The following is a 15623-nucleotide window of genomic DNA, read 5'->3' as shown; positions in this document are numbered from 1 at the left end:
CCCTAAGCTCTCCTGGGCCGATTAAAGTCTCCTCTTACGAACTTTCGTGGTTGTTTACGCTGCAGAGGGAAGGGGCGCCGGGCTTGAAAGGCTGCAGGCAGCTCAGCCACGTGTTGAGCTGTCCTTTCGTCAGAGAGCTGCCCTGAGGTTTCCTCTGAGGCACAGGGGAGCAGCACCAGCAGCCAGAGGTGCGGCAAAGCCAACTTACACACACCGAGCCCTGGCCCCAGGAGCAGCTTTCCAGGTCTTAAAGCTCCCACCCTGCTGTGGCAGCAGCTAGGCTCAGCTCAGAAGCTGCCTGGCACCCCCCCCCCCAAAAAAAAAGTAGTCTCTTTTGCATTCGCTGCATCCCTTGTGTCAGACTAATTAAGCCCTGCTGGGAGCATCGTCAGCAGGACGGGCACTGCCTTGCAGCCCCTGTGGGGACCCGCACCCATCGGCTGTCCCCTTAACACCCTGGTGCTTTGCTTCCCACACGGACCAGCCTGAAGACCCTTCCCCCTGTTTCTGTTTCCTTTCCATCACCGTGGTGTCACCTCGTAGATATTTCACCTTATATTTGTCCTGGTACATGCTAAGGGTATTCCTGGCCTGACCCTACAGTGAATGCACAGATCCAGGCTCCCACCACAACGACCTGGAGCTGCTTGTTCTTGGTCTTTCAGTTCCTGGAAACCCAAAGGCTGAGCAAAAGGAAAAAGCTCTCCTGAAGACCCGTCCTTGTGCTGTACCAAAGGGGTGGCCCTGCTCGAGAGGGGTTGGAGCAGGTGGCCTCCAGAGCTCCCTGCCAGCCTCAACACTGCTGTGATGCTGTGAAGTTGACTCTGGACACCCAAGACTGCTCAGGACAAAAGGGTGCAGAGTCAAGTCCTGGGCCTTTTTTCCTGCTTTTTCAATGTTCTGTTTTGTGCTAATACAGGATGACTCTTACACTTCACTTGACACCGGTGGCAATACAGCAACAGAAGAAAAAAAGGCATTTATATCTCTGCAGAGAGCTTCAGAAAACTCACCTGCCTTTCTAACACCCGCCACATTCCTCTGCCGTAGTTCAAAGTGACACCCAAGTGGCATGAAAGCCACTCGAGTAGCTCAGTCGGGCCTGACTTTCCCCATTCAGCCGGGAAGCAGGCAGGTTGTGTGCTATCCCGCCCTCCCCCAGCCCGTGTCCAGGCCTTCACCAACCCTGCCCTCTCCTGCCTGCAGCCAAACAGCACGGAAAATGAAAAGCACGCCTTCAAAAAGATTGAGCACCTGGCATCAGAAGTGCTTTAACTGCAGTCGCGCCCACAGTAAAAATTATAGTCCTATAAATTACACGTGGGACTATAATTTGGTCAAGGTCTTTTTAAGGTTTCTGGCCCAGCAAGTTATAGGTTGTAAAGGTCACCATAAAGCATTGGAGACGTTAAAATCTGTATGACCTCAAGAGTTTGCTGGTGACTTTTACCAGCTGCAGCTTGGAACTCGTATCTTGGAGAAGGAATTGGCAGTGGCAGAAGTTCTTGCAGGGAAATTACGTCCCGAATAACACAGACATGTCCAGATGCAGCTGCCCTGGGAATGCTGTGGCTGGAAGCGAAGGGGCAGCAGTTCCTTGCACAGCCCTTGCCTTGTGGTATGCAAAGGCACTGGTCAATGTTAAGGGAGGAAACAGAGGTCCTTTTTTCCCCGGTAAAACTCCCTTCTCCTCACCACCAGCATCCCTCCGGACTGGAAGCAGTAGGAGAGATGAATCACCCAGCATTTGCACGACTTGTAAAATCTTATCGATTCTGACGTCCCATCCTGCTAATCACAGCCTATCACAAGTGCAGACGTTAACCCGAAGGAGCTGGCACAACCAGATGAAGCGCAATCAGCCCAAAGTTCACTTGTGGACGTACCACCAAATGACCACCCGCTGCCATTCCTCCTCTTCCTTCCCTCTCTTCCCAAGGGCCAGCAGGCAACCACACACCATTTTCCCTTAGGAACGGGACAGCTGGCTGCCCTTCTCAGCCAAAATCCCACACAATCCTCCTTCCAGAGGACGCTCGTGCTGCCATACCTGCCACTCAGAGCCTCTGGGGAAATCCAGAGGTCTGCCTTCGGGCTGGTTCTTACCGTCTTCTGCTGAGGTTTTCCAGCCAGCTCCTGCTCAAAACCTACCAAAGGACCTCCACAAACAACTGGTGGGGCAGTGCGTTGCATAGACCAATTCCTTAATTTACAGACAATATGTTTAGAGGCCCATCATTCGTTTTTCCTTTGCATTTAATCAATTATCAGCATCAAATGTGAAAAGGGAGCATTTCCCAGGAGTGCCAGTGAACTGACGTAATTTCAGCAGCTTTGTGCGCAGTACATAAAACTCGGAGGAGTAAAGTTCAGTTTTTAATTGTGCAGCTGATACTGTGAAGTAAACAGGGGTTATCTCCTACAGATTTTTAACAGAGATTTTTCATCTTTTGAGATGGTTTAGCATAAGAGTCGAATTCTTCCTCCAGCCATATCACTGTGAATCTGGAGCAACGCTGATAATCTTCTCAATCCAGCACCAAACATACATTTTCTTCTTCAACTGAAACTGTGAGATTGTGCAACGGAGGAAGTGACAATAATGGAGTACCTCCGGACTTTGAGCAGGGCTACTGAAGCTTTCACTGCCTGAACTGCCTTGTCTCCTGCAAGCTGGTAAGGTGGCTGATGAGTTACCATACAGAATAACCCCAAACTTTTCAGCGGGATCCAGAAAAAGCACCCAACAGATGAAAACGAAGAAAGAAACAACGACAAAACCACTTTAAAGCCAGCATTTCCAAAGCCTACATTGAACTCTGGTTTTAAACCAGTAAAGCTTCCCAGTGGCCCACAGCTTCAGGCTCAAATTTCACAGAAAATTAAAATCAAAGATTTATAATACATATTTTAAATGGTCTTTAACTACAGCAGGACAATGTAGTGTCATACTGAGTTCTATATACCACCCGTGTTCAACTCGGGAGTGTTTCACAGACGGGGTGACTCCTCATTTATCAGTCTTGCACAATCAAACCCTTAGACCAGAAAAAGGACTTTCTCAAGGTAGGTGGCTCACTGATGGTGTGGTTCTGAAGAAGCAGTCCCGGCGAGCTGTGCCTGAAGAGCAAGGCATCTGGGAGACAGTCAAACACTTATCGTCAGATCTGAGCAGCCTGCTGGGCAGAACTGCAGTGTCCGGACTCACCTGTTTTAAGGTGGCTGCTAAGTGCTGAGCACACCCGAGGTTTTCGGTGGACACACAATTAAAATAAACAGCCCTGAGTGTCTTGCTTCCTGGTTTCACATGGAAATTAGCTGCAATTGCATTGCTTGTCCCTCTTCATACCATTTACATGTGTCAGTCAGGCTTCACCAGTTCTGCTGCTCACAGAACTACTTTTCTCTTTTTCTGGTATTTACTGGCTTCCAGAAGTTTGATGAAAGACTTTCATGAGCAGATAGCCATTAAATGAAAAGTGGATGCCCTTTAGTGTTTCTTAAAATTGAACACTTTCATGAGTTGATATTCCAGGAAATTATAGGTTATCACTCTGATCCCTTTAGGATTAAACTCTATGAGGTACAGCTAGGATGGCACGATAAGAAAACAAATCCAAAGAAAGCATGCTTTAAAGAAGATTTAAAGCCTTCCAAAAATTGGCACCTGCTAAGTTCAATGCGGTCTTGAATCAGACACAGTGGAACCCCATGCAACCCTTTCGTGCATGTGAGATCTGTATCTTGTCCTTCACGTGAAATAGTCCCAAATCAGACTGCTACCATCTGTAGTATTTGAGACAATTATTCCAAGTGATTTGAAGCTGATATACGGCATTTCTAACTGTGAAAATTCATCGTTCTGCAAAAAGCCTTATAGGAAATGCTCTCATGCCTATACCTTAACCTACACTTTTTACAATGGTCTTCCTGTAAAGCTACGTGCCAATCACAGCATTTAAATCCTATGTGTTTTCTGTACAGCTCAATTAAAAGAAGTTCACACTGAGTTTTGTTAGTATGTTGGATCCACAGCTGAGGCACCACAAATTTAGTATGAAAAAAAGTTGCTAACACAGCGCTGCATTTCTCATTTGCTATTCCCTCGGACAGCATCACCTATCTGGCTGTCATCACAGCAATGGACACTATTTTTTTTTCCAAAATAAATGTGTAAATCCCACCAACACAAAGCAGATGTTTGCATCAACCAATGAGGTAACCAGGTTATACAAAGAAGCTCTAACAAGCGACACAGCTTTGAGGCAATGCAATGCTGTTCCTGACAGAGGCAGTTTATTTGGCCTCTTCAGTGCACAACGAGGTACCACAAACAGCAGTAATTCATTCCCTTTTTTTTTCCAGGCCTTTTGAGAAAAAAAACAATGGCTCAATTTCTGGAATGCTTGGCAGTCACAAAATGCGTTGATTTGCAGGTCCAGTGGATTGATGTGAATTTTGAAAACAGAATCCATTACACGCCATAGAATGAGAGTTTTCTTTTATTAAAATGGAAAGAGAGAGGAGAAATAACAACAATAACACCAGAACTTGGGATGCATACTGACACAAGAGTTAGGAAAAGCAACAAAGGTTTCCTCCAGTACAATAATTCTTAAGGGTGGACCAGAAGGATTATTTACCACTGCAATAAACAAGGGATTATCCATGTATGAGATGACTATGCTATTTATTCCCTATACGTGATAAACAGACAACATAACCTGTATCACTTTGGAAACCCATTATCAACACAATTCTGCTCAAAAAGATTAGGTCTTTCCCGTCTCTACCAGATCAGCTAAGGTTATATTTGGACAGGTAAAATCCAACACATTTTCCTCGGTATGATTTTACTTGGGTTAGGTAATTTCAGAAAAGGATTTTGTCAGAGGAACTTAGGCTGAGTTTTTTTCAGTCAAGACTCATTTCCAATAACTCTTGCAGCACAGAAACACAGGAAAGACATCAGCAGTTGGTGTCACAGAGCTTTTCTATGCTTCATACTCAAGTATTTTAAGATCTTCAAGTAGTTCTTTTGCAAGTGCTTGCAGATCCGCATTGCGGCTCTTTGTCAGCGCGATGATGCGCTGAAATGGCAAAGTATCACGCATCTCAGAGGCTGACTTGGCTAACACTTCTGGCTCCAGAATCATGGACTGGAGGAGCCGCAGCACATGCAGGCAGACTTCTGTATCCGGGTCTAAACATGGGGGAGGAAAAAAAAATATATCCAGAGCTTATTAGAAGCGAGTCCCAAAAAAGTAGCGTTAAAGTTCGACGCTGCCATTCCTCATGACCCACCATGTAGGCAGGGAAGAGCTGAAGGGCCGTAACTTGCAGCTGCTGGTGGGCTCCAGAAGGAACCTGAAAAAAAACCACCTAAGCCCTCCTCAGCAGCTTTTGGAGGGACGGACAACCAGAAACCTTTCTCTCAACTTCAGATTTTGAAAAGGTTATAAATGAGGGGATTTATCAACCTGAATTTATTCAGTCAGGAACCAAGATGTACTGGATGCAGTCTAATTTGAACGCACAACGAGCTATATCCCATTGCTACTCAGACTTAAGAAACAAACAGGCCAGCTGATCAAATCAGCAGTAAATCACCACGCTTTCCTTTAATTTCTTTCTACATAAGCCTTCAGGTTCCTTCAAAGCTCAATAAAATATTAATCTTTACAAAACTTTCTTGGTAATGATGTATCAACCTTTCAAGTGTTTAATTCGGTCTACACAAAATTGAAATGGGTACTGAAGCTAAGCTTGGGCTGAGGCAAGTTCTTTTATTTGCTGGCTGATTTAATAACTACACCAATGGTCTGAAAAAGGAGTAAGGAGAATTATTCATTAAAGCATGAGGGGAAATGCTGAAAGCACCCAGGGGAGAAAATGGAGTAAGATGGACAGAGAAAATGACTATGGCTTTGAGCAAGAAACTATCTGTTCAGATGGGAATTTTTAAGCAATTCCCATTGGCATAAAGCTGAGGTACAACATTAAAGAAAGTGACATCTGATCTACTCCCACAAGCCAGCCATTAGCTCTCTGCCTCCATTTTCCATCAGTAAATGAGAGATGGAGGCCTTTTCTACCATATCTTCTTCCCTATTTGAGGTGTAAACCTCTGAAGAAGTCGTTCTCCTGAGAGATGCAGAGCGTGGTATAACTGGAGGACACAGGAACTGCCCCAAACCACTCAATAACATGCGTTTTCTGAGCTCTTGTGCAACAAGAATCTTAGTCACTGGACATACTGGACAACTTTAGTCATCCAAGCCAGTATTTAAAAACAACAACAGCAACGATTAGTGCTGCACGCCTCACAGAAGTGACCGTGCCCATAGCACAGCTGCTGCTCCTGCTGGCTCCTGGGCTGAAGGCCCTACAGAATTCCTTTTCATCAGCAGCTCCAACAGGAGCTGGAGGAGAAGTGGAGCTTTGTGAAGTGATAAGGAGTCAAAACTCCTCATGGAGGAGTGCTGCAACTCAGCCTCACATACAGCAAGGCTTTAAGCCCGGTTTCTTGGGCAGCAACACTTCAGTAAACCCTTTTGAAAAAAATGTGGGTGCAAGGTTTTGGTTTTCCGATTTATGTTGACCTCACTAAAAGCCTCGAGTTCTTCCTTCCATTTCTTCCATTTTTGTCTTCATGCCTGCTAGTCTTTTTAAAAAATTCTTATATTTTTTCTGTGCACAATGTTCAAAGTCTGCACTTTTCATCTGCGCCCTTTCTCTGTACTTAGTATTCCTCCCTGGAAATAGCAGTAACAAGACACAGCCCAAACAGTCAAGAAGAAAGAAGCTTTTCAAAGTGAAATCTATGTAGCTCATTACAATCTTGCTCCATGTGAGATTTCCCTCCATGAAATAAAGACATTAATACTTATAGTGACTTGCAGTGCTGCTGGGAAGCTTCATGCATGTAAGATGTTGTAAATCTCTGGATGAAAAGTGCTCCATTATTAATGCTGTTACAAAGCATCTACATTAGCATTATCTGCAAGCGTCTAAAGGCTGTAGAAAGTAAAGAATTGATCAAGGAAGATGTGTTAAGCAGGGGAGGCAATGAGATTAGTATCTGTAGGAGATCAGGAAATGACTTCCAGCTTGACTAGCAAGAATCTTTTCCAGTAAGAGCAAAGAGATTCTAGGAAGACTCTCCACCAGCAGCCAGGGAAGCCCAACAGCTTGAGTCACTCAAGTGAAGCACAGATTAGGCACTCAGGCACACAGCAAAGGAAGGAAATGGTCCTACACCAGAGGATGACATAACATGCATTTAACCTCTCATTTCCAGTGCTGAGTATGTGTTCCGAGATGCTCTGAATTAAATAAATACATATGCCTTGAAATATGCTCCCTTAAAATTACATATGGTTTTGAGAGGAGTACTTACTACAGAGAACCACATTTCCTAGGAGGATTTTTAAAAATAACCCTGGAAGTCTTTCTCTTCCCTCTCCTATATCATTAGGGATTTTTTCTAAAAGACCCATCTAGAGAATGCTCGCAAGAAATGCGAGGAATCTTCATTATTCAGCATTATCTGTATTTCAATAGCTTCCAGATTTAGTCATTTCTACACTAGCTGAGTAACATTTTGTTTGTACAAGATGAAAAAAAAAACAACAACCAAAACTAAAAAGCTTCAGCTGCAATCAAATCATTGCACCAACAACTAGCGCACACGTCTCCAGCCCTGAAACTTCAGAACTGCGATCATTATTTCTGGGGAAGAGGGTAGGGAATCAAGCTGCTTGCCTCAGTCGGGGACGACACGTGGAGCGTAAGCCAGCCACCCTCATAAAACGCTGATGTCATTTTAACAAGGTATTGAAGCTGCTGGAGTTGGCTGACGCTCTGTGAGCTGCCAGCAGCGCCGTTTGATGTCACTGGCATTCGGTCACTGACAAAAGCAGCTGATAACGTGGCCAGGTTTTAGTCACATCTGTCATTAGCACCCTGCTCGCAGATGAACTGTTCCCTACAGCGGGATTGCAGTAATTGCATTACATCAATGCTAAACAGCTGATCTGCAATTGGCTCTGAGCTGTGTGAACTCCATTCACACGTGCGCCCGTACCATTCCCCGGCCACCTGAACACAAGATGTATTCCCAGCCCGCAGTTTACAGCTACGCCTGTGTATGACAGCAGTATTTCAACAGCTCCCCACCACTGCTGCTGGTGTAATTCAGCTCAATCACTGTCTGATTCTAGCACAAAGGGACAACCTCTCCCTTCCCTTTTTATGAACCTGTCAGACTGCCCGTGTTCACAGCGGGTCTAGCAGGGCCACAGCTTGTAAGATCCCGTGGAAGATCTTACATTGCTAGCACTGGTGGAGCTGAGCTGGTATCTGCAGCAATGCAGGGTTTTCAGGACACTTTCATAATGCTGAGAGGTCTGAGGAGCCAAGAGGTGTTGCAATAAAGGCCTTTTGTGGGGAGGAAGCAGGGAGAACACTGTGGCAGAAAAAAGAATGAGTTTTGCTTGCTGTTGCAATTCTTACGGATACAAATGTACTTTCTCTTTCCAACATGCTTTCCCCAGCTCCTGTAGAGCAGCTGGGCTTGCTTCGGTCTGCTCCCTGGCAAAGAAACTGCTCTCACTATCAGCCATGGAGTTCAGCTAAGCAGAATCCCCCACTCCCCTACAGATACCTGCCTGTCATGCTTTTATCAAGGAAATCCTTGAGAGAGATTCGCGGAGTTCCCAAGAGGAGAAGCATCACGCTCCTCAGGAGAACATCAGCTTGCACGAGCCTGCTGTTAAGTAGGACGAGGACCTGGTCAAGAAACTCCTGCTCAGACGGTACGGACAGCCACTTGGGGCTCAGCTGGAGCTCCATCTAGACAAACATCACTTGCAGCAACTGCTCAGAGAAGAGCGTGGAAAAAGGGCAGCATTCAGCAAGACCTCCTCTAGCCACTCTTCCAGCCCCTCGTCTAACAGTGGTTCAAGGACTTTCTGCGTCAGAGCTGATGTATTTGCATGCAAGAAAATGGATGTGGTCTTTAAGGGTGAGAAGGGCAATCCTCTTCTCCAGCCCAGTTTCACAGCCCTGAGACTATGAAACTGTTGAGAGCCTGACAGCCCGGTAACTGAGGTTTTGATTCACGAACCAAAATTTGTTTTAATACAGACACTGATTTATAAACAGTGGGGCTCTGTTTGTCCAGATGTCTTTTAAATAACATGCTGCCATGCAAATAACCCGACTTTCAAAAACTCCGACAGCCACATGCAATTCAAACAGAAAAGAAAGGCATTAAAAACCTTCAGGGTTAGTCATGAAAAGCAAATATTGAAGGTTGCAGGCAGCATTAGCAGAACGAGAATGCACTTCCTATAGACATTTATAAAGGAGCCCATCATTTGCAAAGAATTTGGATAAACAAGGTTAGATTTCCGTATGGAACTGCTGTGGATGAAACTGAAGGGAGAGGTCTAAAATTAGTCCTTGTCTCTTGACTTCTGTTTAATGAAGTACCTGCAGCAATTTCCCAGCTATGGATGGGAAATGTCACTGACATACTGCCTCTGAATTCCACCTTTCTCATGTATCCAACGAGAACACTTTTTTTTTTAACTGCAATAAGAGAAAAAAGGGGAAAAATAAAACATTTGTTTGTAGATGTTCTGTATGATCAAAAATGAAAAAAACAAAACAAACAAACAAACAAACAAACAAAAAAAACAGTATTTACTATTAATACCTGAGCTGAATGCATTTTCTTACTCTTCAAAAGATCCTTGGAAGAGAAAAGTCCCAGTCTACCTCTTGGGAAACTACAGATTGAAAGTCTTATTGCATCCACAGAAGTAAAGCACTGGAAAAAAATAATACTGAAAAATCTCAAGTGGGTTTCTACACAAAATTATACAACATCTTTTTCTCCTGCTGGGGACGGGGCTTCCTTAAATCTGAAAGTTACATAAAACCTTTAGCCAAGATACCAACACAGGGATGGCAGATGGAGATGGAGAAAACTAAAGCTGCCTATTTTCTCCAAGACAGTAACAGCTGCTCCACACACAAATGGTGCTCCGCAAGAAGAGAACTGCACTAATCCCACAAGCTGCTCCGCAGACAGCAATCTGAGTCATCCTGCACATGTTTCATGCTGGTGCCAGGCTGGGAAGGTACAGGCAGGTACAGGTGATACCTATACAACAGCTCAACAGCTATCGGACTGTTTTCTTCAGTGACCTCTGTTGTGTATTAAAGGATGCTCACCTTTTAGACAGTACATAAAGGGGGGAGAAGGAGAATAGTCGCAAAGTGCTAAGGCTAGAGAGAGCTGCATTACCTTCAAAAAGTGTGTCAAACATTTGTTTTTCTCCTATTTTCAGTATAGCCTCCAGCAGAAGGAGCTATTAAGAATTCTTTCTCGTGAATGTGAAGACAGACTGGCTCATCCAAATTTTCTGAAGGCGGCAGGACAGACAAACCCAGTTTGTTGTTAACATTCTCACTCCAGCAGGAATCTTCATCGGGTTCACCTCCTTTCTCTTACCAACTGTGTCTTCAATGTCAAGGTGTACTTCAAAAAGCCAACCTCAATTAAACCCCTCCTTGCTTTAGTTACAGCAATTTGGAATAAAGAGAGTCCAGTTATTTATTATTTGCTCTCTTCTTCACTTGATGGGAAGTGCATTCTTCCTCAGGGGACGAGAGTATTGTGAAGGGACTGAAAATTCTGAGAAAGAATCAAGGGATTTAATAGCTGTGTACAAGCAACTGGGAGAAAAATGGCCTTGATGTATCGTATGAGGTCACAGGCACTTGTAGCCTGGTGACAGCAAAGCAAACAGGATGATTCCCTGAAAATAAAAAAGTCAGAGGATGATTTCTGGGGCCTCTCTTAGTGGGAACGGTGATAAAAGCTTAGAGAACCGTGGAAAGCTGAATCATCTCATAAGCCTTAACCAAAACACTCTCTGAGAAAGCTTCCTGCAGGAAGGCAGAATATACAGGATACCCTGACAGCAGAGTGCATTGCTCTGCTCTTTTATATGGAAAAAACTGTGAGGCCTTCTGCTGTAGCAACTCCAGATGTATCTAAGCTGAATCATGGCTAGCAGAAGCTGAAGATGCTGGCCACGGAAACAGCCGAGGAGCACGTGTGGGAGGGAGCTACTGGAAAAGTTTAGAAATGGATTAAATGCAGAGAAAAGGATTGAGATCTCACAAAGAGTGACGGGAACAAGACTGGGTCTTGGATCTGACCTCTCATCTGATATACAAACTGGTCAGCCATCTCCCCTGACAGTAAGCAGACTTCCTCTGAAGTCAAAAATCTGAACCAGCAGATGGAGTGTATCTGAGAATCTTACTCCTTTGCTGTAGCTGGAGAAAATTATTGTCAAAAAGTAAAGGAATTAGCCATGCCCATCTTTTCCTTCCACCACCCTGCCATACGTGATTAAGGCTTTCAAAACATAGAGTAGCTTTTCAATTTCTTATTGCCATTAACAGCTGCAAATTATTTATAACTGTGCCCTGTTTCATCCTGTTATATGACCTGGGAGCCTTCTTCAAACAATAGACTGCATCAAACAAGATTAGCTTCCTTGTCTTATCACAACATTTGGAAGGGTACATTTGGGAACTCACATTTAGACAAGGTTTTTCAGGTTTTGGTTTGGTTGTTTGTTTTACTAGAGCAACAGCTTACGTATATACTAGCCAAACATCAAGTGAAAGGAAATCTGAGCTAACATATGTTAAATTTCTACGTACGGCAGGATAAAGGATGATATACTCAGTTCTCTCTGAGAACATGATTTTTCTCAAACTACATTAAAAACTATAAAACAGACAGGTGCTTTTCAAGTGTTACAAGGATTACTAAAATTTCTGAGGTCACAGAAGAGTGAGCCTATGGCAGTGCAAAGCAGTAAGTTGTTAGGTGAAAAACGTGAGCACCTACATTGTCTTTAAAATAGTTGAGGGAATTGTGAGAACTGCGAGCAGCTTCCAGATTACCTGCCCAAGCCTAAGCTTTTCAAAAACTTTGATATTAAATTAGTGCCTCGAAAAAGCAGGTGCCACCTCTGCCACTTCAGCTACCTTTTGTATTTACTTCTTGTATTGCACAGCAGTAGAGAGGACTAACCTCCCTGATCCTATGAACTGCACACCGAAATCTTCTCATGGGCAAGCCACAGAAACTGCAGAAACCCAAGACGGGGCAAACTCCGGGAGCAGTTCACAGGCAGGGCAATGTCACGACTCTGTCCTTACTGCTGTCCTTACTGTCCCTGACAAGCTGTGCACGCAGCTGCCAGCCAAATTCCAACGCATGCTACCAACGTCAATCTCTGCTGGCTCCTACGCAGGGATTTGGAGCCTCTGAAAGAGCAGAGCCTTGATGTCAGTCTTGTAGCTGACAGTGGCAACAGAAGTCCTTGAAGTCCTGCACTGACCAAAGGCAAAGCTGGGAATAGTACTCAAGCCGGGCAAGCTCAAATCCTATTAGAGCAAAATGCCAGCCTTCAGCTGAGGAAGGGGTCACTTCTGTCACAGGCTGAGCGTAGCTCCGGAGATTGGCTTATTTCCCCCAAATGTCTCAGAACACAGTCACATTTTCTTTTGTTAAATATTAGTGATAAATAGTTTCACTCAGGTTTTATTCTCAAGTTGGCACATGAAAACACAGGTGGCTTTTTTGAAAGCACTTCACAAAATTTCACCGTTTCCTATTTGTAATACTACCACCCATAAATTTTGTATTAATGGAGTTATTACACACAGCACCAAAAATGTGGTGGGAAATGAACATCTCCTGCTATTTGACCTTTTTGTTTACTTTTAATCCGAAAAAAGCTTTACATATATCAGGTTACACATAAAAATTTCTATTTTGGTATTTGCAATACCTATTCCCAAACCACAGTTCCCAAAGTCACAATCTGCAAGGTTCTCAGAACATCTTACCGTTCAACAGCCACCACAGCAAGGGAATAAAACCTGGACTTTCACTGATGTACTTCAAGCCTTTCAAGTTGATGCTCACGTTGTAAAGTGACATCAGCATTAGCCTGAAATGGAAAGGGAAAAGAAGTGACGTTCTTTGATTTCTTTGCGTCTTTTGCTATTTACACTCATCACATATTGATGCAGAGGACAGAACCAATATCCTGCCTTCTAGGTAACACGGGAAGTCGTCGGTTTGGCAGCTAGAAAGCATTTACTTACTTGGGAACTGAAAAAGATCTAACATGACACCTCTGACAAACAGAAACCAAGACCGCCGTTCTTGACAGTTGCGCTGCACATCAGTGTGCAAACCACACAATAAAAATACACATAGCAAGTCTACAGTAATTTTAACCACATTCTGAAAAGCTTCCAGAAACTGCGTTTCCTAATTTACCAGCCCCCTAAATAAGGAAGTTCATTAGTCATTTTTAGGGCTGCATACCAAACAGGTTATAAATTAAGCCAAAGTCCCAATTTTCCTACAGAGGCGAAACCAGATTTGTTGGAGAAGGCGCCGCGTGTGAAAAGGATTGCTCCAGCCTGCCAACCCCACCAGCTTCTCCCGAGGAGGCTTCCACTGCAGTTATCACAAGCAAGAAAAGCTTCAGCACGGTCACTAACTTGAAGAATCTGAAAACCATTAAGAAAAGCGGGGTTGACTGCAGGTGCCACCTCAGCCTCAGCTTTCCAGTGCTACCCAGAACAACTGTTAATGCAGAGGATTTTGCTGGTATTAAGCCTGCTCCTGCAGCTTCTGCTTTCATCCATCCTTCCAGCAATATTCTCCTGCTCTGCCCTTTACGCAGAACATCTGTGCAGCTGTGCAGTAGCTGGGAAGACAGGATATTAGTGCATTTTATGATTTGCTACGGTTGATGTTGTTGTGAATCTCTATTTATTTTCCAAAGATGACAGTGTGCAAGTCAGTTTTCTGGACAACGGAAAGGGAAGAGGAATGAGCCCAGCTCCTCCAACATTTACGGAACATGTCATCATACCCACCCACAGCGCGCTGCTGGGTTGCAGACAAAACAATAGCGGAGAAACAGGAATGGGTTGGAACTTGCTGCTCTGTTCTGGGGCCAGCTTGGCTGTTGTTATCTCTCCTGGCTGCGATAAACCTGCCTGCCCCTGTACTGTCACCATTTCCAAGCAAGAGGGAAATAATGTTGTTCCTCATGGACTTCACACCTCACCTCCTGTACTCAAACAAGCGGCCATGCCTGAAGTTACTATGCCACCACCAACATTACTGAAAGTACTGTCAGACAGCAGGAATGGAAAGCAACACGAGTCAGTTCAGGCAGCAGTGGAAGAGGTGTGAGTTATATTATGTGCTGCACTATTACCAGTTTGATCACCTAGGCTCTTAAGTAGTTAGAAGAAGGAATAGTAGATAATTAAATCTGCTCCATCAGGGGCCACCAACAAGCAGTGCAGGGTGCTGTGGAGCTGAATTTTCAGCTTGTAAAGCCCATGTGTTGCTTTTCATACGGCCCCTGCAGCTCCTGCTGGGTTCGAGAATCCAAGCCCTGACAAAGGACAGCGGTCGTAATTACATATAATTAGCCAGAATGAAAGGGATCAAAAAGACAATACCTTATAAAGGAAAGTGGTAACATCTCTTGGCAATGTCTTTCATCATTAACCTGTTTGACATTTGTAGTTAGAAATAATGTGACATAAAAAGATGCTATGCCTGTATTTTTCTCTTACTTGTTTGCTTTGTGCAGACGAAAGAGACAGCGTAGTGGTGGTGATCCAGGAAAGTGCTGCTGTTTGGAGTGGCAGAAGACTTAACCCACACCAGAAGCCAATGTTAAATGGCTAGCCCAGAAGTAGCAGCATATTATTACTAATTAAACATGCTCACGTGGGCACAATGTAGAAACTTTTGCAGATACTTCAAACCAGCCTCACCTCTTGCACATTCCAACAAGTATTTTTCGAAATCCGTATTCTTATTGAAGGAAACCTGATGCACAGAATTACTTTATAAACAATACTTTCTGGTTTTTGTTAACATTAAAGGTTTTTTTTAGTTACGTACTTTGTAGTCTTCACACTTAGGCAAGGCTAAACTTAATTAACGTCATGTACTACTGTATCTGTCAATGCTTTCTTTAAAATCTAGAACTAAAAGCACAGCTAAAGTCCCTTCTCTTTTCTCTTTCACTGATAATACATGGGATTAGTATATACAACCAAATCTTTTCACTGTCTGCTTTCAATTACCACATAAGCAAAGTTGAAGATTCTTAACAATTCAATATAAACAATTGTGTAAATGTTATTGATTGCCTAATAATTAAAAATGTTGAACAAAGCATATACTAATGAAAAGAAAATCTATAATCTTTCAACACCACTGTTTCAGAAAGGCAAAGAAACCATGAGATTTCAGCCCTAGCACTCATGTAGATGTCTTGGTTATACCTATTACATGCTCATAGACTAGAATGGATATTGTAGCAGTGCTGGAATAAATGAGTTATTCTCTGTAAATGTTTTATTTATATGCTGTTACAAGTAAAACATGATTGCTAGAACTAAAAGAGAATTCTTTTTCAGTTTACTTTGCGTTTGATACTGCTGTGTAGAATTAACTCAGTTTCCCCTGATTTGTCACACAG

The 15623-nt window shown here is 43.7% G+C and overlaps 1 protein-coding gene across 6 annotated transcripts in view; it reads right to left on the bottom strand.

Annotated features, from left to right (window-relative positions):
* Positions 1-15623, bottom strand: part of HSF2BP (heat shock transcription factor 2 binding protein) — a 41171-nt gene that overhangs the window by 7038 nt on the left and 18510 nt on the right. For 4 of the 6 annotated variants that reach the window (XM_038172357.2, XM_038172365.2, XM_038172398.2 and 1 more), the window contains 2 exons: positions 12946-13049; positions 4485-5203 (listed from right to left, as the gene is read on the bottom strand). In XM_038172357.2, the coding sequence (XP_038028285.1) occupies positions 4995-5203; positions 12946-13049 (313 nt within the window). In that variant the 3' untranslated portion in view covers positions 4485-4994. The other 2 variants (XM_038172371.2, XR_005262366.2) reach the window with 2 other exon arrangements.

Source organism: Anas platyrhynchos, chromosome 1 (genome assembly GCF_047663525.1).
Source record: "Anas platyrhynchos isolate ZD024472 breed Pekin duck chromosome 1, IASCAAS_PekinDuck_T2T, whole genome shotgun sequence".
NCBI classification, from domain to species: Eukaryota; Metazoa; Chordata; class Aves; order Anseriformes; family Anatidae; genus Anas; species Anas platyrhynchos.
This window is presented reverse-complemented; position numbering and strand designations above follow the sequence as displayed.